Source organism: Oratosquilla oratoria, chromosome 38 (assembly GCF_046742065.1).
Source record: "Oratosquilla oratoria isolate Oo_2021 chromosome 38, ASM4674206v1, whole genome shotgun sequence".
Lineage (NCBI taxonomy): Eukaryota > Metazoa > Arthropoda > Malacostraca > Stomatopoda > Squillidae > Oratosquilla > Oratosquilla oratoria.
In genome coordinates, this window is record NC_134814.1 from 12,672,637 (window position 1) to 12,696,457 (window position 23,821).

A 23,821-nucleotide genomic window follows, 5' to 3' on the forward strand; every position below is an offset into this window, starting at 1 on the left:
CAAATGAGATTCACATTAAGGACAACAATATGCAAGGCCCTGCAGTTGGTATCTGTGATGAAGTAAAACTGGAGGAGGAAAGATCTGGAGCAGAAACAGAAATGTATGATACAAAAAAAGAGACAAAACAGAAGCCTAAGTTAAAGTTGACTGGAATACTTTCAAGGAATATTGGTTTTGCTGCTGATGCAAAGAGAAGAAGACATCTTGAAGTTACTCTTGGAGACCTTCTAGTATTTGTCAGACGAGTGTGTGTCAATGAGAGAGTAAGGGAACTTGTTGGAGAGAAATCGTGGGTTAAGCTTTTGTTAGAGATAACTGGTGAAAAAGGAGAAAGCCTTTTACCACAAGTAATGAGTGTAAGAACAAGAGTTTTAGCCCTAAACCTTTTAACTATAACATTACCCTTTGCACAGTTAGACCTAGAAGCAAGGGAGCAAGTAGCTAGGCAGTTATTCACCCAGCTTGCTGCAAATATGTGGAGTATACCAAAAGCTTTGGCACATGTTAAGGCAAGTCAATTGGTTATGGAACTTCAGAAACATTTAGTTCGTTTATCTAGTCCTGAAATTGTTGATGACCAAATGTGTCCAGATTCTCCAGATGATAATCTTCCTGTTCAGGAAGTTGGATTTGATCCTGATAAGTCAACTTGTTGCTCTGTTGAAGGGGGACATACACTGGTGCATGGACCTGGAGGAAGGGGTTACTGCTTAGGAACAACTCCAATAACTTCAGGGTGTTATCAGTGGAAGTTTTTGATTGTAAAGGAAAACAGAGGCAATGAAGGAACATGTGTTGGGGTTTCAAAATATCCTGTCAGAGATTACAGTCATAGAACTACATCAGATATGTGGCTCTATAGGGCATATTCAGGAAACTTGTATCATAATGGTGAACTAAGTGTATCTCTTCCGGGTTTTACACAAGGAGACTACATTACTGTCGTCTTAGACATGGAAGCAAGAACACTTAGTTTTGGAAAGAATGGAGAAGAGCCACGGTTAGCTTTTGAAAATATTGATGCCACCGAACTTTACCCTTGTGTCATGTTTTATAGCACCAATCCTGGTGAGAAAGTGAAGATGGTTGATATGCAAGTACGGGGCTCTCCACGTGATCTGGATCCTGGGGACCCATTATGTGCTCCCCAGGCTGCTGTCATGGTTGAAGCACATATTACTTTAATTCGCCAGCTCCATGATGCCACCAATTGGAATCAGCAAATCAATGACTGTATTATTGAAAGGCTCAATCAGACAAAGGAGCTTATTCCAAGTCCAAAAGAAGGCCAGGGGAATAATGATGTTTTCTGTGGTGACATTCTGGATGAAACCAGGGAAGAAGAAGAATGTGATGGGGAAGGGGACTATGGCGCTCTTGGATTAAACAATAGTCCTGGGCTAGATAGTGCAGAACAAGAACTTACTTTAGATGAGAGGTTTGAAAAAGAGGAGGAATTGAAAAAAAGCAATGTGAAGACAAGTAAAGAAAGTACATATGTGAAAGACTTGAATGGTGATCACAATGTAAATAAAGAGGAGAGAATCCAGTTGCCTCAAAGTGAAGAAGATAGTGGAAACGACACTAAGTCAGAAACTTCAAAAGAGTCAGAGAACAAGTTTGCTAACAAGAAGCAAAACTTGCTTTTTGATCTAAATCTAGAACAGTTGTGTAAGGAAGTATGGCCTGCATTAGCTGTGATTGGAGGGCTTGACACAGGTCTTCGAGTTGGTGGTATGTGTATCCAAAAAGGATCTGGAAAGAAGGCGATGGTTTTGGGTACTGTCAGACCAGGACATGGTTCAGTTAAGGTATGTTGTATCTTAGTTTTCTACACAGTAAGTCTAAAAGTTCCCTCTTAACCTGAACAAAATAGTCTCACATTAGCCAGAACAAAATCTTGAATAGTAACAGTGACTTTGAGAGTGATAATGTTTTTAAACTTACAAAGAGCTGTGATGTGTGTGTATGTATTTACCTAATTGTAGTCTGCAGAAAATGAGCAACACTCATTGGGTCTTGTCTCCTACTCTTCAATTTTGTAATACCTAACCTCAAATTTGTATTTACCTAGTTGTATCATATGGGAAGGGAGCTATGCTTGTAGTGACTCATCTTTGTATCTTTCAGCATCAAGTTTGTTCTTACATACATACATACATATACCAAGGCTTTTTCCCCCTTACAAGGGAGGTAGCCAAAAAGGGAAAGGCATAAATTCATTTCCACCCATTCAATCCCTGAATGCACTCCACACCCCTCCACCCCCTCTTATCTGAGCACCTCCTGGATGACGGGTCATTCCTGCACCTTGTCCACTGCCCTGGGTCAGAAGCAGTGTCGCAAGACACAGCACATCCACAGCAAGGCCGCTTCATTAAATCAACGACCCCCCCTCTCCGTCCCCCCATTGCATAAAAGGAGAGGACGGGGAGAAATCCCTTCGGGCTGCGTCAAATTTTGCTCACACAAAAAAAAAAAAAAAAAAAAAGTTTGTTCTTAAATTCTTGAATAGTATTTGCACACACTGTTGCATCATCTAACTTATTCCAGATATCCACCACTCTGTATGGGAAGCTATTCTTTTTCAGATCTCTTTTTGAGTTTCTTTTCATGTCCTCTTTTTTTTCTCTTGTCCCACTTTAATAAATCATCTCTGTTGAGGACTTCCATTCCTTTCATAATTCTGTAAATAGTTAGTAGATCTCCTCCTTCTCTTCTTTGTTCCAGAGTTGGTAGTTCCAATTTGGACAATCTTTGTTCGTATGTCAATTTGGAGAGTGTTGGTGCCATCTTTGTCATTGCTCTTTGTATTCTTTCTAATTTCTTTATAATCTTTTTAGTACGGGGTGTCCATAGTGTTGCAGCATACTCCAATCTTGGTCTTGTCAGTGTAACTGATATTTTCTTTACCATTTCCTCATCCAAATAGTCAAAAGCCACTTTCATCAACCTTAGTAAATGGAAGGATTCTCTGGTTATTTTATTGATATGTTTGTCTGGTGGCACGTCTTTGCTGATAATTACTCCTAAGTCACTTTCCGTGCTCACTTTTTTGACTTCTTCACCAATTCTATATATCCTTGATATTCTATTTTTACTTTTTCCAAACTCCATTATACTGTATTTCTTGATGTTAAAGTTCACTTCCCACTTTTGACTCCATTTCTAGATTTTATCTAGGTCTTTCTGTAGTGATTCACAATCTTCCTCTGTACTTTACCGAGTTGTATTTTGCAGGAAGGGGAGCTATGCTCGAGGTGTCCCGCCTTTGTATCTTGCAGTGTCTAGTTTGCTTTTAAACTCATGGTTTTTGTGCACACTATTTCATTATCCAGTTTGTTCCAAGTGTCCACTACTCTATGTGGAAAACTGTTTTTCTTCATTTCTCTTCTGTAGCTATGTTTTTTTATTTTCTTTCCATGTCCTCTTGTGTTTCTCTTGTCCCAGTTTAGTAAGTCCTCTCTACCGAGTATCTCTGTGCCTTTCATGATTCTGTAGATGATCAGTAGGTCACCTCTCTCTCTCTTCTTTGCTCCAGCATCGGTAACTCCAGTTTAGTATTTACTTTAGTATTTTTGCATCATCTGTGAAGAAATTCATATAACATTCCACACCTTCATCCATGTCATTTATATATATGGCAAACATGATTGAAGCCAATACTGAACCTTGTGGGACACCACTTATCATTTCTTCCCAGGTCAAGTATATGTCTCTAATTACTACCCTCATTTTTCTCCTAGTCAAGAAGTCATCCATCCATTCCAATAATTTTCCTTTAATACCACCTATTGATTCCATTTTTCTTAATAGTTTTTTGTGTGGTACTTTATCAAATGCTTTTTGTAGATCTAGAAAAGCACAATCCATCCCTTGTATTATTTCTATTAGTCTCGAGTTAGCAAATAAAATTTGTGGCACATGATCTTCCTTGTCTAAATCCAAATTGTGATGGATTCAGTATATTTTTTTCCTCTAGAAGTTTAACTCATCTACTTTTTATAGCTTTTTCACATATTTTTGCTATTGTGCTTCTAAGGGAGACCAGTCTATAGTTTGATTTTCATTGTTCCCTCCTTTATATATTGGTACAATATTTGCATTTATCCAGTCCTGTGGTACCTTTCCTTCTTTGAGTGAGTAGTCAGTTATCTTGTATATTTTGTCATCTATGCATTCTTTTAATATCCAGTTTGCAATTCCGTCCAGACCATGTGATTTTCTGACATCAAGGTTTTTTATTTGGTCTCCAATTTCCTTCTGTGTTACAGTTATTTGTTTCATTGTGGGGAATCTTTCTCACTGTATTTCCTCCCAGTTTTGTGAACTTTCAATTGTAAATACAGATTTTGTTTGTTCATAATTTCAGCCATTACTTACATCTTCTTTATTTTCATTATTCCCTTGACGCAGTCTTACTATTTCTTGTTTGTCTTTAGTTTACCTGTAAAATAGTGTAGGTTGTTCCTTGCATTTTTTTATCATGTCCTTTTCATAGTTTCTCTTTTCATCTCTGCATATTTTTACATAATCTTTTCTTAGTTTGATATATGTTTGCCACTTTCTCTTTTTCTTTTTATATTTTTTCCATCTTTTCCAAGCTTTGTCTCTTCTATCATTAGCCTCACTACATTTTTTGTTGTACAGTCATCCCTCATTATCATTTATAATGTAGTCCCCAGGAGTGCCACTTGATTACGTGTTGACAGGCTGACAACTGACATGTGTATTTACCTAGTTGTATCTTACAGGAGCTAGTAAAAGAGGTAAGGAAGGCAGATGTGGAGGGAGTGAACATGAAGGGACGTCCAAGGATGAGGTGGATGGATGGGGTGAAGGGGGCTTTGGGGAAGAGGGGAATGTCTGTTGAGGAAGGACCAGAGAGGACAGAAGACGGGTGAATGGAGAATGGTTGTATATGGATGATGTTGTGATGCATGAGGTGGAATGGGGGGTGAGGTAGTATGTGTGAGCAAATTTTTGACGCAGCCCGAAGGGATTTCTCCCCGTCTTCTCCTTTATGCATGGGGGGACGGAGAGGGGGGTCACCAATTTAATGAAGCGGCCTTGCTGTGGATGTGCTGTGTCTTGCGACACAGCTTCTGACCCAGGGCAGTGGACAAGGTGCAGGGATGACCCGTCATCCAGGAGGTGCTAAGATAAGAGGGAGGGTGGAGGGGTGTGGAGTGTATTCAGGGATGGAATGGGTGGGAGTGCTTTTATGCCTCTTCCTTTTTGGCTACCTCCCTTGTAAGGGGGAAAAAGCTTTGGTATATGTATGTATCTTACAGGAAGGGGAGCTATGCTCGTGGTGTCCTGTCTCTGTATCTTGCAGTGTCTAAATTGCTCTTAAATTCATTTATGGTTCTTACACACACTATTGTTTCATCTAGTTTGTTCCATATATCCACCACACTGTGGGGAAAGCTGTTCTTTTTCAGGTCTCTTCTATAACTGTCCTTTTTGAGCTTCCTTCCATGCCCCCTTGTATTTCTTTTATCCCAATATAGTAAGTCTTCTCCATCAAGGACTTCCATATCTCATGATTCTATAGATAGTCAACAAGTCACCTCTTTCTCTTCTTTGTTCCAGAGTCAGTAATTCTAGTTTTGACAATCTCTCTTCATATGACATTTTTGAAAGTGTTGGGGCCATCTTTGTAGTTGCTCTCTGGATTCTTTCAATTTTCCTTATATTCTTTTTGGTGCTGGGTGACCATAGTGTCACTGTGTATTCCAGTCTTTGCTTTACCAGTGTGACTAGTATTTTCTTCATTATTTCCTCATTAAAGTAAATAAAAGTCACCTTTATTGAGCTTAGCAAGTTGTTGGTTTCTCTGACAATTTTGTTTATCAGTTTATCTGGGGACATGTCCTTTGTAATGATTACTCCCAGGTATTTTTCAGATCCCACTTTCTTTACCTCCTTTGCACCAATTTTTACTTTTTCCAAATTCTATTATGCTACATTTCATTATGTTGAAGTCCACCTCCCACTTCTGACTCCATTCCCAGACCCTTTTCAGATCTCTCTGCAGTGACACACTCCATTTCAGTACTCTCTTCACCTGTTTTGTGTCATTTGCAAAGAAGCTCATATAACATTCCACACCCTCATGTCATTCACATAAATAGTATATGTATTTCTTTCACCCAGTTGTATTACACAGGAAGAGAGCTATGCTTGTAGTGACCTATCTTTGTATCTTTCAGCAACTAGGATTTACCTAGTTGTATTTTATGGGAAGGGGAGCTATGCTTGTGGTGTCCTCCCTTGTATCTCACAGTGTCTAGTTTGCTCTTAAATTCATGAATGGCTTTTGCACACATTACTGTTTCATCCAGTTTGTTCCAAGTGTCCACCAATCTGTGTAGATAACTGTTCTTCTTCAGATCTCTTCTATAACTATCTTTTTTGTGTTTCTTTCCATGTCTTCTTGTGTTTCTCTTGTCCCAAATTAGCTAGTCCTCTCTATCAATTGTTTCTGTGCTCTTCATGATTCTATACTGTAGATGGTCAGTAGGTTGCCTCTTTCTTCTTTGCTCCAAAGTCAGTAACTCCAAATTAGCCAGTCTCTCTTCATATGACAAATTTGAAAGTGTTGGAGGCATTTTTATGGTTGCTCTCTGGATTCTTTCAATTTTCTTTATATTCTTTTTGGTACTGGGTGACCACAGTGTCGCCTCATATTCAAGTCTAAGCCTTATCAGTGTAACTAATATTTTTTTAATAATTTCTTTGTCCAAATAGGTAAATGCCACTTTTATTGATCTTAGCAAGTTATGGGATTCTTTGACAAATTTGTTTATTTGTTTATCAGAAGACAAATAATTTGAGATAATTATTCCCAGATCTTTTTCAGATCCCACTTTCTTTACCTCCTTAGTTCCAATTCTATATAGTCCTGATAATCTGTTTTTCCTTTCTTCGAACTCCATTATACTACACTTCTTAATGTTGAAGTCCGCTTCCCATTTCTGACTCTATTTCCAAACCTTGTTCAGGTCTCCCTGTAGTGATTCGCAATCCATTTCAGTTTTTACTTCCCTCAACAATTTAGTATCATCTGCAAAGAAGCTCATGTAGCATTCCACATCATCATCTATGTCATTCACATAAATAGTGGACATTATTGGAGCCAATACAGATCCTTGAGGAATTCCACTAATCACCTCCTTCTAACCTGAATATTTTTCTCTGAGTACTACTCTCATCTTTCTACCATTCAGGAAGTCCTCCATCCAGTTTAGTAGATTACCTTGTATCCCTCCTATATTTTAAAAAAAAAAAAAAAAAAAAAAAAAATTGTATGGTACCTTATTGAAAGCTTTTTGTAAGTCCAAGAAAGCACAATCAGCCCATCCATCCCTTTCTTGTATTATATCTATTAGTCTTGAGTAAAAACAGATTAAATTTGTGGCACATGATCTTCACTGTCTGAACCCAAATTGTCTTGGATTTATTATATTGTTGTCTTCCAGGTGTCTTACCCATTTATTCTTGATAATTTTCTCACAAATTTTGGCTACAGTGCTTGTTAGTGAGACTGATCTATAATTAGTTGGTTCTTTCTTGTAACTGCTGGTTACTTTTCTCCATTCTGTCTTTTCATGTCTCACTACTGTTCTTATATATCTTTTAAAAATTGTTTATCCATTCTAGTATGTTTCCACTAAGGCCTTTGATATTTTCCAGTTTCCATTTCAATCTCTTGTGTCACACCTTATCAAAGGTCTTTTCCAAGTCAAAATATACAAAGACCACCCATCCTTCTCTGTCTTGAACCACATTAGTAACTGGCCCTGTTGTGTCTTGCTGCATTGCTTATGATTGTAGGATACTACAGGGTTTAATTTGTTTGTTTTTCTGTTTGAACATATTAATTTTAAAGAATATTGTTATTAAATTTTAAATAAAATTGTTCTTGGTTACAGGTCCAATGGTGTGATGGGGACATGAGCATAAGTGATTTTCAGATGAATCATTTAGAACCTATTGAACCTTCACAGTTTGATATGAACAAACTAACAGGAATAACTGCATCAATTATTACACAAATCATGAGATTAGCTGGTTTAACTCAAGAGGTAAGTACCATGAGTGTCAACATATTCTGACTGTATATACAAATATTGATATGCTGGCTTTAAAGGGTTTAGATCAATGGTTCTTAACCTTTTTTGGCAGTGACCCAAAATCCTGTCTAGATAGACCATGGCAACCCATACCCTCTAAAACATTTAGTTTCATTTAGATTTTAAAGTAATTGTTCTTGGTTAAATCATTTCTCTAATGTTATGCTTAAATATTAATGATTTAGGTATTCGAATACAGTATTATTTTCATCGGGAATATTGGGAAAATAATAAGTCCAGAAATCCTTGAGGATCCATTCAAACGGCTTGGCAACCCAACTTTGGGTCACGACCCAGGAGTTAAGAACCACTAGTTTAGATCACACAGGTGCCTCCTAATATTTGCAGCTTTTTAATTCACAACATTTGACTGTTCATAGTTGAAAAAAATGTATATCACTATGATGTAATAACAGGGGTGCCATTTTTCTGGCACTAGCCAGAATTCTAACTTTTTCATATTTTGGTAACAGATCTTTGGTTTTGTATTTCTCTTTCTACCTCCCTTTCCATCAGTCAATGGGTTCAGGACAGTGGGGAAATATATTTTAAAATCAAGTGGTATGGTCCCCACACAGAGTGAAGGATCTAAGCAAGATTGAGAGAATATAAAGAAAGAATAGTAACCAAACTGGTCCTCAGCCTGGCAGATAAACCATTTGAGGAGAGACCAAAAGCATTGAACCTCCCAACATTGAAACATCAAAGATAAAAAAGTGATTTGTTTACATTATTCAGGTTGCTAAAGGGGATAGACTAAATTGACAGAGGGAATCTCTTGATTAGGGATGAGAGGACTTTAAGTGTACATATGAATTTCATATTTGCATGTATCATTCTCTTCCAGATTCATTTTCCCAAGGTGTCATACAACCAAGTCACAGATGAAGTACAATCCAATATGTCCTCAGTAGCAGGTAGCCTAGTGTCTCCACATATTCCTCATGAGCCTCCTCCTTTGCCAAACTCTGCTACCTCTGCAGGGAGCACCAATTCTGGTCCTTCTTCATCATCAACACCACTTAAAGGATCAAGGTTAAGGTCAAATTTTACTTTCTGAATAACACAAATATCAAAGTGAAGTGACAGATCACTTTATTAGCCATTGAGGTTGATCAGTATAGATGGCCATTAATGCTTTTAGGCCTTATTGTTGTAAGGAATTGACAAACATCTTTGCATTTAACATGCTCCCTTTTTACATTTAATTTTATTTTCCTCTCCTCTTCTCAGCCTGTATGCCATTTCCTACAATGTGATTAGACATGTGGGAGAGAAATCTTTACCCAGTTCATTCTCATTTCACTCAATCCTTTTACTCTTTCCCTCTTACCATGTTATTACCATAACATTCAACCCTCCATTATTGTGAATAATTGGTGTTATAGGACTAGGGCCATAGCCAGGAATTAAATTTTGGGGGTGCTAATCATGCTTTAGGGGGGCTGCTGCTGTACTGGGCCCACACACCTGTATATATATATATATATATATATATATATATATATATATATATATATATATATATATATATATATATATATATATATATATGTATATATATATATGTATATATATATATATGTATATATATATATATATGTATATATATATATATGTATATACATATACACATATATATACATATATATATATATATATATATATACATATATATGAGTAAAAATAAATTTGGGGAGTCTAATTGGATTTTTGGGGGACAAAGTCCCCCATAGCCCCCCATGGCTACAGCCCTGCATAGGACAACTATAATAATGGAAACCATGATAATGGAACAATTAATGTGAACAATCTCACTACATGCCAAGACCCTGCATTTACCTAGTTGTATTATACGGGAAGGGAGTGCTTGTGGTGACCCATCTTTGTATCTTTCAGCATCAAGTTTTTTCTTAAAATCTTGAATAGTGTTTGCACACACTGTTTCCTTATCTAATTTATTCCAGGCATCCAGCACTCTATGTGGGAAGCTGTTTTTTTTTTCCAGATCTCTTCTATAGTTATCCTTTCTGATTTTCCTTTTGTGTCCTCTTGTTTTTTCATTGTCCCATTTTAATAAATCATCCCTATCTAGGATTTCCATTCCTTTCATGATTCTATAAATAGTCAGCAGATCTCCTCTTTTTCTTCTTTGTTCCAGAGTTGGTAGTTCCAATTTGGACAATCTTTGTATATTACCGTATTTTTCGGACCATAAGGCGTTTCATACCATAAGGCGCACCCGTAATTTGCTATTCCCTGTCCTTACATAAGGCGCACCTGACCATAAGGTGCACCTGGTCTCGTCATCGGATAATCATGCATATGTGAGTGCATTCAGAACAACATTTTCGTTGTTAAATGAGAAAAATCGGTTGGGATTGAGCAAAATTACAAAAATAAATGATATATATTTTTATTTTGGTCAGTGAAATCAGACCACCTCCATGGACGGTCTGCCCTGCCAATACTCCTAAAAAGCAACAAACATGTTACGATAATTGTGGGGAATAAAACCAACATTAGCAGTTTTATTCCCGGAACTCTCTATTCACTTAAAAACACAAGATTACAAATGAAGATAAATTTTTAGTTTCGACCATGGGCGCAATATAGCAATAAAAAATTAATTATTAATTTTGTAAATTATAATGTATCAACGTAATATGCAATTTTGTGAGCGGAAATAAAAAACAAAAAATGTGCTGAAACAGATTTCGTAAGTAACGAAGTCGTGTCGGACAAATGGTACGCCATGTTTGTTATGATAGATGCCGACGTCGAAGATATGAAAGGGTGATAAATTCGTCTAACCTAACCTAACCTGTGTTTAATAAATCATTACCTGCAAATTAAATGTCATCCGGCTCGTCCTCGTTGTCGTCGTCGTGAGAGACGTTGGCGTCCCGATCCTATGCTACCGACTTCGTTCATTAGCATATTTGCTTGTAGCAAGGTATTTTTTATTTTCATTTCCGCCCACAAAATTGCATATTACGTTAATACATTTTACTTTACAAAATTAATAATTAATTTTATATTGCTATATTGTGCCCATGATCGAAACTAAAAAAAATACCCAAATGACTACAGTCTGAGTGGAGCGAGACTATACCAATGCAAAATGGCTATCTGTGTCGTGGACGCTATCATGTCATAGCCATGATAGTGTAAATGAATGCTGTGGCAGGGACCTGAAAACTGTCCAAGTTTTCACTATTTTCTTGTCTAGATACATGCATCTTGGTTATAACTTGGTTGTAACTTTTGCTAGGCCTATCATGCACTGTCACCGTCGGCAGGCTAGCTACGAAACGTGTCAAAATAGTACGTCACTATCCGAGGCATTTTTTTTGCACTGAAGCCACACATAAGGCGCACCGCAGGATAAGGCGCACCACCCGATTTTGGCCGATTTTAAGGATTTTTCCCGTGCCTTATGGTCCGAAAAATACGGTAATTAGGAAAGAGTTGGTGCCAACTTCTTTTTCAGATCTCTTCTATAGCTGTCTTTCTTGATTTTCTTCCGTGTCCTCTTGTATTTCTTTCATCCCATTTTATTAGATCCTCTCTATCAATAATTTCTATGCCTTTCATGATTGTGTAAATAGTTATCAAATCTCCTCTCTCTCTTCTTTGCTCTAGTGTCTGTAGCTCAAGTTTTGCTAGTCTCTCTTCATATGATAGTTTTGAGAGTGTTGGTGCCAATTTTGTAATTGCTCTTTGTATTCTTTCAAGTTTTGTTATACATTTTTTTGTATTTGGTGACCACATCATTGCTGCATATTCCAATCTTGGTCTTATCAAAGTGATTAATATTTTCTTCACCATTTCTTCATCCAGGTATGTAAATGCCACTTTGATTGTTCTTATTGAATTATAAGTTTCTCCAAAAATCTTGTTTATATGTTTCTCAGGTGACATATTATTCATAATAATGACTCCCAGGTCCTTCTCATTTTCTACTTTTTTTTATTCCTTCTTCTCCCAATTTATATGATCCTTCTATTCTTTTTTTGCTTTTTTCCAAATTCCATTATACTACACTTTTTTGTATTGAACTCCATCTCCCACTTCCTACTCCATTCCCATACTTTATTGAGATCACTCTGTAGTGACTCACAATCTTCTTCCGTGTTCACATTTTTTAACAGTTTTGTGTCATCTGCAAAGAAGCTCATGTAACTTTCAATTTCTTTATCCGTATCATTAATATATATAGCAAACATTATTGGGGCCCAAACTGTTCCTCGTGGAACACCGCTTATTACTTCATCCCAGTTAGAGTGTTTGTCTCTTATCAGTACTCTCATTTTTCTTTCTTGCAAAAAGTCTTCCATCCATTTAAGCAGTTTGCCCTGTATTCCTCCTTCAGTTTCTAATTTCTTAAGTAACTTTTTATGTGGTACTTTGTCAAAAGCTTTTTTTAGGTCTAGAAATGCACAATCAGCCCATCCATCTCTTTCTTGTATTATATCTATTAGCCTTGAATAGAAACATATTGAATTGGTGACACATGATTGTCCTTGTCTGAATCCAAACTGCCTTGGATTTAGTATGTTGTTTATATATGTGTGTGTGTGTGTGTACATATATATATATTTTTTTAATCTCCAGAAATGAAGTTGAATGAATAAAAAAATCTTGCACTTAATTTTACATCATAGTTATGTTCTCTTATTCTGAAACAGTGGAGATGGTGCAGGGAGAACAGTTGAATCCTTGACAAACCACCTTGTGACATCTATAATGGATGAAGTGACGGGTAGAGTAAACGATCGGCAAGAGCCCCAAGCTCCATCAAACACAATGTGCAGCCAGGTAATTACTAAAACATTTAATTAAAAATGAGAAATTGCTTGCATGATTCTATCTGCTGTACAGATAGATTGGGTATTTGATTGATAGAAAAGTATAAAGGAAAAATTCAAAATAGTTTTAAGTGTTCAAGGTTGCATGTAGCAGGGAATGGAGTATACAGGAAAGGGGCAATACTTTTTGGGTCCCATTACTCTTCAATTTAACATATGTAGCCTCAAATTCATGTATAGATCTCTCCTTAACCACTTAAATACGGGACTTAAATCTCGCGGGCAGCAGCCAATGCCAGCCGTACGACGTAACGAAATAATATTCGCATCATAAAATATAGTCGCCGCTTATATCGATCGTTCTCTCTTTCACCCGCGAATTTTGAAAACCACAGAGAATGGGATTAAGGGCGCATTTGGGAGAATGTAAAAACACAGGGGCGACTACAATAAATATAATCAAGACGCCGATATGGCAGCGTCGCGAATCCACTTGCTCCTCATGACGCCTACGTGTGCGGCACCGTATGGAAGGGGTTAATCTACATACTTACTTTCTAATATCATTTTTAGATTTGAATTCTTGTATTGTTCCAGCTTGGGCTGTATCACTTGCTAAGTTATTCCAAGTATTTCTATTTCTATATGGAAAACCATATTTCTTCACATCCTTTAGACATTAGGTCTTTCTTAATTTGTCCCCATAACCTCTTAAAGCCCTCCTATCCTTAGTCAAGAGATCTCCTTTTCAATGTAATCCATCCCCTTTAATTATCTGAATACTATAATCATATCACCTCTTTCTCTCCCATCTTTCAAAGTTGGCAGACGCAGTACTATTAGTCTTTCCTGATATGGTTTGTCTGCCTGGGTGGGGACAAGTTTTGTTGCTGTTCTTTGTATTCTCTTGATATTGCTTATATCCTTCACTCTGTGTGGGGACCATACTACTGATGCATATTCCAGTCTTGAATGGATCAGGTTTCAATAAGTTTTTTCATCATCTCTTCAACTATATAGTGAAAAGCCACTTTAATCATCTGCAGATGGAAGATTAATGTACCACAAAACAGACTTCAAAAAACTGGGAAAATTTCTTAAATGAAGAAACAAAGATGGAAGAGAACTGGAACATATTAAAAGAAAAATACAAGGAGGGAACAGATAAATATGTACCAAAGAAGAAACAAAAAAGGGTATACATAAAGTGTTGGTATAACAAAAAGTGTAGTGAAGCTAAAGATAGAAGAGACAAAGCCTGGAAAAGATGGAAAAAAGAAAAAAAAAAGACCAAATGGCAAACATACATCAAACTAAGAAATGAATATGTAAAAATATGCAGGGAAGAAAAAAGAAACTATGAAAAAGACATAATAGAAAAATGCAAGGACCAACCTAAACTATTCTACAGATATGTAAATGACAAACTAAAAGACAAACACAAAATAGTGAAACTGTTTGAAGGAAATAAAGAATAGATTGTGTAGAAATGGCTGAAATTATTATCAAACATTTTCAATCTGTATTCACAATTGAAAGCTCACTAAATTGGGAGGAAAGACAAAGATCCCCCCACAATGAAAAAAATAACAGTCACACAGAAATAAATAAGGGACCAAGTAAAGAACCTTGATGTCAGAAAGTCACACAGGCCAGCTGAAATTGCAAATTGGATATTGAAAGAATATATAGATGAACTAATGGACAAAATACACAAGATAATTGATTCCTCACTCAATGAAGGAAAAGTAGTGCAAGATTGGGAAAATCCAAATAATTTACCAATATACAAAGGAGGGAGACAAAGAAAATCCAACAAACTATAGACTGGTCTCCCTTACAAGTACAATAGCAAAAATATGTGAAATACTTATCAAAAGTAAATGGATTAAAGATTTGGAGGAGAACAAAATACTGATCATGTACCACAAACTTGATTGCTTTTATTTGAGAGGCTAATAGAAATAATTCAAGAAAGGGATGGATGGACAGATTGTGCCTTCTTAGATTTACAAAAAGCATTTGACAAAATACCACACAAAAAGCTACTAAGAAAAATTGAAGCAATAGGTGTAATACAAGAAAAGTTACTGGAATGGATGAAAGATTTCTTGAATGGGAGAGAAATGAGAGTGGTATTCAGAGAAAAGAACTCAAATTGAGAAGAAATGATAAGTGGAGTCCCACAAGGCTCCGTATTGGCTCCAATAATGTTTGCCATATGTATAAATGACATGGATGAGGATGTAGAATGTTGTATGAATTTTGCAGATGATGTAAAACTACTAAAAAGAGTAAGTACAGAGGAAGATTCCAAATCATTACAAGAAGACTTGAACAAAATCTGGAAATTGAGTCAGAAGAGTGAAGTGAATTTGAACATCAAGAAATGTAGTATAATAGAATTTGGATAAAGCAAACATGTGAGTACAGGAGGGGTAAATGTAGAGGAAAGGGAGCTGTTAGTAGGAACTGAAGACTGTGGGGGTGGAGAAGAACAAGGAACATTGGCATGTTACTGAGCATTGCTAATACACAAGGAATCAGAAGGCACTTCCCTAAGCTTACATGAAATCCTTGTTGCGAAAGACAGTAGGGTCTTATCTCTCTTATAACTGAGAGAAGAGGCAGCTCTCCTCTCAGAAGGCGCCAAGAAAATTATGTATATAAGAAACGCCAAAATAAGGCGAAACCTATCTAAAGAGATAGTGCCATGATCAACTCACTCTAAATGGGAGAGAGAATCTTAGGTTTCAACTACAATTCTGTTGGCCTGTGCCTCAGCATGCATATAGTCAAGAGTGCCCAATTTGGATGTAAGAACATCAGCCAGCTTAGTTAAAACACCATTGAAAGGAATTGCCGACAGGGGCATCAGAAATAGTTAAGGAAATTAGACTTAAATAAATCATAATTATAATCCAAAGACTTGGGGTAGAGACACAAAAGCAGATAACATTTCAGAGGCCAATGAATTGGGCAAAAACTGTGACTTCTTGAAAGAAATATTCACAGACCTCATTGAAACATTAGTATTTACAATACAATCTTCACACTGCGAATAAAATCACTAGCTTTACATTGGGGATTATCAGAAAATTTAAGAACAAAAGGATCCTGATGTAATGTGAAAGTATGAGCCATTGTGGCAAATGGATTTGGGGAATAAAGAGAGGATGGTACCTTCTGTTTAGACATATTAAAAGAGGGATAAGATAACCCACTTCGTAGTAACATCAAAGTCAAAACAAAGAAAACACATACAGTTAATAATGGCAAACTCAATGAATTGCTCATCAAATAACAAGAATGACCTGAACAAATATAAACAATAATATTTGCTCTGATACATGAAGCAAAAACATTTTTAATACAACTATTCACAATTAAGGGACTTGAATACCCTACACTATGAATCACAATTTCAATATTCAGAATGAAAGAATTGTAGGAAATAAAATTCTAATAAACAAAGAAAACATGACCATCATGAAATGATGTCACAATGGTAACAAACATGGCTGCCAAGGCAACATGCCTGTCTAGAAATGTAATATATTAATTAATTCACTATAACCAAATACAATATGGCATTACATGAAAAAAAAAAAAGTACAAGCCTGAGTACAATGAAAAAAGAAAATAAGTAAAAGGGCCAGTCACTATAGAAAGGAGCGAACGTAATTCACTGGCCAACAGGATTGCGCAGAGATAATATTGTTTAGAAGTCCTGGTCCATCCGGCTCCTAATTTACAAACGACGCACTTAGGAACAAAAGGCGATCCAGTGACGAACGGAGATGGCTATGGTATAAAGTTCAGAGCCGACATAATACCAAAAGGAAAACCACGTGGGACCACAAAAAAAAAAAAAAAAAAAAAAAAAAAAAAATCACTTGGTGCATCCAAAGAAAACTGTTAATACCCCAAGCACGCAATATTTTGTTTCAAGTCACTGGTATTAATTGGTCCGATGGCACTGAATAAAATCACCTGGGTGACTTGCGTGCAAAAGGGAGAAAATAGGAGAGAAAACAAACACACAATGCCATGAAACTGGCTAGCCAGAAATTTCAAGTGTTCAAGTTCAAAATAGCATCCAAAATATGAAAAGCACTAAAGAAATGTTTACAATATAGTTTTAAGCTGCCACTGTAGTATCTGCCAGTAGAGTTAGGGCATAGACACTGAAGAGCGTGAGATGTTGTTTGTTTTCCAGTGGTAGGCGCATGGACATGATGCAATCTGAGTGACCCATGGATAATGTTTCCAGTTTGGAGGTGATGGAGTTCTTCACCATAAGCTCAATGCCCAATAGGTGCCTTTCAGTTGATGGTTTCCCAGATCAGAAAAGGATGTAGCCAGCACCGTGTTCTTTGAGGCTGCCTTCGTCAGTGAGGTGGACCTCGCTGAGGGCTGCTATATCAATGTTGAGATGGGAAAGTTCATGAGCTATGAGAGTGGAATGAAGTTCTGGGCAGTTGCTGTCAGCCTCATCAAACATGGTCCTGACATTCCAGCAGGCGACTTTCAAGTCCTGCTTACTTTTCTTTAAATTTACCTCCATGTTTGTTTGACCGCTCTGAATATGCCCATTGACCGCAAAATGGGTGTAGGGGAGACAAACTTTGTTTAGGCGAACCTTTTCTACCACCCCTCTACATGTGGAGCAGACAGTGCTCTCCCTAAATAGGGCTGCCTGGTTGCTCAGGATGCTTCCAAGTGGTGTTATTGCCTCTGGGTCGACAACCAGGCCACCAAAGTCCTGAGCTGCCTACATGCAGGATAGAGACTACAGCTTCCAGTGACATCTTCCACCTGCCACTTTTGCCCCTTTCCCATCACTGCAGGTCTTTTTTGGGGTGGGGGGTTGGTCATGGAACATGGATGTGTCCTTTGGTCTGCACTGGGGAGTTTTAGATGAAGTGCAGTGTGCGCAAACTGGCCCCACCCTTTAAATGCGAGGTTCATCTGCCATGGCCTAGCAAGCTGGGACGGTGACAGCAAGGTCCTCAGGTTGTAGGTTTGACATCGGAGTTTCCCTCTCTTAGGCAAGTTGCCAACCAGGCTGACGAGCCCCTCCTGCCCGTTGGTTTATTATCGGAGTTCCCGTCTCCTAGGTAGACAGCCGACCATGGCTAACGAGCTCCCACCTGCCCGGAGTAAGCCTGGTCACACTGCGCCAAGCACCTGGAGTCGCCCTCTCCTTTTGGTTGGAATCCAGGGGGTACCGCGTGGAGGTTGGAATAGGAGTCGGGTTCTGCGCCACTCGGTGGATGATTTGGGTCCAGTTATGGAGCTCACCCAATACTGGCATCCAATGACTATATTGGCCCCCCATTAGAGCAGTAAATGATATGATCATGTATATCCTTCTGGAGGCTGGTGTCTAACGGTTGTGGAGAAAGAGAAGAGAGTATTTGGGTATTGTTTTGATATTTCTTTGCATGTGTGGGTGTTCTGCCATGTGGTGTAATGGGTGGGCTGTTTTTGCGGGGACTGCAGCAAATGTATGTGTGCCTCACATGTCTAGGTGATCCTTGACTTTGAGGACTTTCACTTCATGGTGTAGATGGTCTGTGGATGTTGTATTTGTGCAGTCTGTAATTGCCTTTAGGGCTTTGTTCTGCTTAGTCTGCAGAGTGTTGTGGTGTGTCTCAATGAGGTTAGGAGCCATGCAGGGCTCACATAATTCAGCCAACACTGAACATATGTATTGCTTGTATACTGTAATGGTAGTTTCCTTGTGTCTGAATGTTGTATCTACAAGTGATTTAAGCACGTTGAGTCTAGGTGTACATGTTTGTGATGTATTGTTTGAATGACATGGATGTATGGTATGTTACGCAAAGAATCTTGGGTGAGTATGTGTGTGGTACGAGGGTGTTGTTGATAAAGAGGTATGGTATGTACTTATGTTTTGCTGTCCAGTTGGTGAGAAATGTGACGTGGATTTGGTTGGGGCTATTTTGAGTCTGTAGTGAACCAGGTGTTGAGTATTGAAGTATTGTTGTAGTATTTCTATGGCTCTGTGTTACAATGTATTCATGTAATTGTTACATCATTTGCATAAGAAGATATTTGTATTTCTGCGGTGTTGGGTGTGAGTATATTGTGCATATATAGGTTAAAGAGTGTGGGGGATAGGATGGAACTCCCTCTCAACTCCCTCTTCACCCCAGCCATCATCCATCTCATCCTCAATCATCCTCTCAAGGTCACTCCCTCCTCTACCTACTACATCTTTTTTACTAATCTTTTATCACTCACTCTTTCCATGTGTCCAAACTATCCCAGTAATCTTTCATCAGCCCTATCTGCCATCTCCTTTTCCACTGTCACTCTCCTCCTCACCTTATTTCTCACTCTATTCAACCTAGTAACCCCTACCATACTTCTCATACTTTTCATCTTAAACACATTCAAATTTTTCCTTTCTGCCTCTCTTAAATTCCTGTTTTTATTTTTTAAGAGATCAAATCTAGAGATATGATTTGATTTGTGACTCACAGCATGGGTTCTCCAAGGGTAAGTCATATGTAACTAATCTTCTATCTTTTTACACTGATGTCTTCAAGACCTCAAATAACAATGATAGTTACGATGTTATTTACCTTGACTTTATCAAAGTGTTTGACAAGGTATCCCACCAGAGACTACTACTGTATATAAAGTCAAAGCCCATGGCATAGGAGGAAAAGTGTTTGAGCCTAGATCAATGACAGAAAACAGTGGGTCACCATAAACAATATGAAATCCAAATGGGGGAGTGTTTCTAGTGTAGTTCCCCAGGGTTCAATTTTGTGTCCCTTATTGTTCATTAGCCCTAGAACCACATCGCTGTTTTTGACGAACGTGAATCACATCGCCTGGAGAATTTTACCCTTTATTGAAAAAAAAAAACATGCTTAACTTCAAAACAGGTTTATTATAAAATAAACATTGAAAGAGTAACTCTTAAACTTTAGAATGATGATATGTAAACTTAATTAGTACTTTATGTTAACCCTGTACGTGATTTAATGCAAAGTAAGGTAAAATCACTAAACGAAAAGTGTGTGCATGCACGCGGGAGAAAATCTCCCTGCGATGTGGTTCAAGGGTTAAGTATATAAATGACTTGAACAATGGGATTGATAATTATGTTAGTAAGTTTGCAGGTGACAATTTTGCAGGTGACAATTAAATATGATACCTGATTAGGTCAGGAGAAGACACTGAGGTTCTGGAGGAGGATCTTAAATTGTTCACATGGTCGGTGAAGTGGCAAATGGACTTTTGTATATCAAAATGCAGTGTGTTAAACATAGGTTTACACAACTCAGAAAGTAGGTATAGCTTAGATAACACTTTTTTTTTTTTTAGAGAAAAGTGAGTGTTGGAGAGACTTAGGAGCTCTAGTGAGTCCTGACTTCAAATCCAGGAAACAGTGCATTAGTGCCAGGAATAGGGCTAACAGAGCATTAGGTTTCATTGCTAGGATGGTTACAAATAAAAGTGTAGAGGTAATTATCAAACTATCTGATGTTAGACCTATCCTTGATTATGCAGTACAGTTTTGGTCTCTGTCCTATAGAATGGATATCAGTTTACTAGAATCAGTACAGAGGAGAATGACCTAAATGATACAAGGGATCAGAAATTTACCTGATGAGGACAGACTTAGACACTTTAACTTACACTCTCTGGAAAGATGAAGTGTGGGGTGATCTAATAGAGGTGTTCAAGTGGTTCACAGGCTTTAACAAGGGTGATGCAAAACCAGTCATCATATCAAGACAACAGGACAGGACTCACAGTAATGGATTTAAATTGGACAAATTTAGATTTGAGAAGGAAATAGGCATAAACTGGTTTACCAATAGAGTGGTCAATGAATGGAATAGACTTTATGGATGGGGATGACTCATGATAATTGAGATGGAATTGCCATATGGTCTTTTGCATTCTTCTTCATTTGTATGTTCTTATATTCTTAGAGTCCGGAGTTGATCGATGAAGAAGGAATGGCCTTGCAATTGGCATTCCTGCAAAGTGCAAGCTTAAGGACCTTCAACACCCTGATGAACTGTGCACGTTATGCAGAGATGCTACTTGTGCCAAGGACCATCCCGGACAAAGTGAGTTGAGAGTTTTTAGTCACAGAGTAATGCCTATTGTGGTCAGTGCCTATTTCAGCACACTGTGAATGGTTTCACATTAGAATTTTCAGAGCATCCCATATGTAGCAAGTTAGATTTTTAAGTATTGTACACTCAGTCCTTGCCATTTGCAAAGGATAGGTATCAAAAATCATTGCAAATTAATAAAAATCTTGAATGATTGCTTCTTCCCCCAGAGAAGCTTCAGTGCATACCATTTTTGTACCAGTTTGATGTGAGTTGGACGAAAACAGATATAACATAACACAGCATTTACTGTTTCAGTAAATGAAAAAACATAAACACATACATACATATATATACCAAGGGCTTTTTCCCCCTTACAAAGGAGGTAACCAAAGTCAAAATGCATAATTCCACTTCATCCCATTTCATCCCCACCTACTCCACTCCTATTCACCACCCCTCCCTCCCTCCCTCTCTCTTTTCTTGTCTCCTGGATGATGGGTCATCCCTGCATCTCACCCATTGCCCTGGGCCAGAATGCAGCAATACATAGCACATCCACAGCAAAGCTGCTTCATTTAATCAGCGACCCTCCCCCCTCTGTCTCCTCATACAGAAAAAGAGAAGACAGGGAGAAATCCCTTTGGGCTGTGTCAAAATATCATTCACACATAGCCACTCCCTATCCCCCACCCACTCCCTTCCACTCATTCCCATCTTCTGTCTTCTCCCTTCCTTCCTCAACAGACATCCCCTCTTTCTCAATGCCCCTTTTACCCCATCCATCCATCTCATCCTTGGTTGCCTTCTCATATTCACTCCATCCCTCTCTGCCTTCCACACATCTTTTACTAATCTTCATTCATTCTTTCCATGTGTCCAAACTATCCTAATATCCTTTCATCAACCCTATCTCCCAACTCCTTTTCCAACCCCACTCTCCTCACCTCCTTGTTTCTCACTTTGTCCAGCCTAGTAACCCCTACCATACTTCTCAGGCATTTCATCGCAATGACATCTAAACTTTTCATCTCTTATGTTCCATGTTTCTGCCTCATACAATGCTGTCAGTGCAATCACTCCTTCATACAAACTCCTCTAAGCATCCATTTCGAAATGTCTATTTCTCGTTACACTTTTTAATCCCCAAAGGCATTTACTTGCTTCTCTCAGTCTACATTCTACCTTCGCTTTCACTCCTCCCTTTCCTGTCACATGCGACCCCAAGTATCTAAAGCTATCCACTTGCTCCAGCCTCTCCCCCTTAATACTCACTTCCAATTTGCTGTCATATTCTCCCCTTGTACATCTTATCACCTTGCTTTTAACCACATTTACCTTCAACTTCCTTCTCTCGCACACCTTCCCAAACTCTGTCACTAATTTCCTTAGTCCCTCCTCTGATCCTGCTACAAGTGCAGTGTCATCAGCAAACAACAACTGGTTTAGCTCCCATTTTTCTCCATTTTCTTTAACCATTTCCAATCCTCTGCCCATTATCCTTGCATTTACCTCCTGCACCACCCCATCTACGTACATATTGTACAGCCATGGCAACATGACATATCTCTGGCGATCTCCCATTTTTCTCCATTTTCTTTAACCATTTCCAATCCTCTGCCCATTATCCTTGCATTTACCTCCTGCACCACCCCATCCATGTACACATTGAATGGTCATGGCAACATAAAACATCTCTTGCAAAGTCCCACCTTTACCTCAAACCATTCATTCTCTCAATTTCTAATTCTAACACAGGTTCTACTAATCTTGAAAAAACTTAACTGCTTTTAATAGCTTCCCTCTTATCCCATATATTTGCAGTACCTCCCACAGTGCCTTCCTGTCTACCCTGTCAATACAGAAATAACTCCTATCACAAAAAAAAAAAAAAAATTGAATACATAGCTGTTTTATGATTTACTAAGTATTCTTTTATACTATGACTATCCCTCCATTATGCTGTCTCCCAACCCCTTGTTACTGTCCTGTACCATTTCTCTGAATATTCATTTCCTTTTTTCGCTGACCCTGTGGTGGGGAAAGAGAATGCAACCACCAAGTCTCTCCACTTGAGTTGTGAAAGGTGACAAAAAACGGGATGGGGGATGGGATTAGGAGTCCTACTACCTGTAGCCCCAAAAGGGGACATTCCTAAAAAAAAGTAAAGGCATAAGAGGGTCTGGGAGTTTTTCAACAAGTACCCTAAGGTTTGGTTCTTTTAATGTGCATGGATGTGGTACAGATGAGAGTAAAAGGGAAGAGATAGGCAGTATGTTTGTGAGAAGAAAGATGGATGTGATGGCTTTGAGTGAAACTAAAATGAAAGGAAAGGGCAACTGTGAGTTTGGGAGTGTAGCTGGGAGGTATTCAGGAGTGAAGAGGGGACGAGGGAGAGAAGGGGTGGCTATACTAGTAAATGAAGAGATAAGTAAGTGGGTAGTGGAGTGGAAAGAGGTTTCATCAAGGTTGATGTGGATGAAGGTGAAGCTGGGAAGGGAGATGTGGGTTTTTGTAAGTGCGCATGGACCTGGTAGTGAGAAGAGTGTAGAGGAAAGGGAGGCTTTTTGGGTAGATATAAATGAGTGTATAGAGGGATTAGGTAGAAATGTCAATGTAGTTGTATTGGGAGACTTTAATGCTAGGGTAGGAAATGACCCAATAGATGGAGTGATTGGGAAGTATGGAGTTCCAGGTAAAAATCGTAGTGGAGAATTGATGGTGGAGATGTGTCTTGAAAGAGAGTTGATGATAGCAAATA

The 23,821-nt window shown here is 38.2% G+C and overlaps 1 protein-coding gene across 1 annotated transcript in view; it reads left to right on the forward strand.

Moving 5' to 3' along the window:
• The window catches only part of LOC143019966 (putative E3 ubiquitin-protein ligase HERC1), a gene marked incomplete at its 5' end in the record, with an annotated part of 228,531 nt that overhangs the window by 95,203 nt on the left and 109,507 nt on the right, over positions 1–23,821 (forward strand). Inside the window, 5 exon segments of the mRNA XM_076176020.1 lie at positions 1–1,814; positions 7,941–8,093; positions 8,989–9,176; positions 12,833–12,962; positions 20,932–21,072. The exon segment at positions 1–1,814 is cut by the window's left edge and continues 95 nt beyond it. Of these exon segments, the coding sequence (XP_076032135.1) occupies positions 1–1,814; positions 7,941–8,093; positions 8,989–9,176; positions 12,833–12,962; positions 20,932–21,072 (2,426 nt within the window).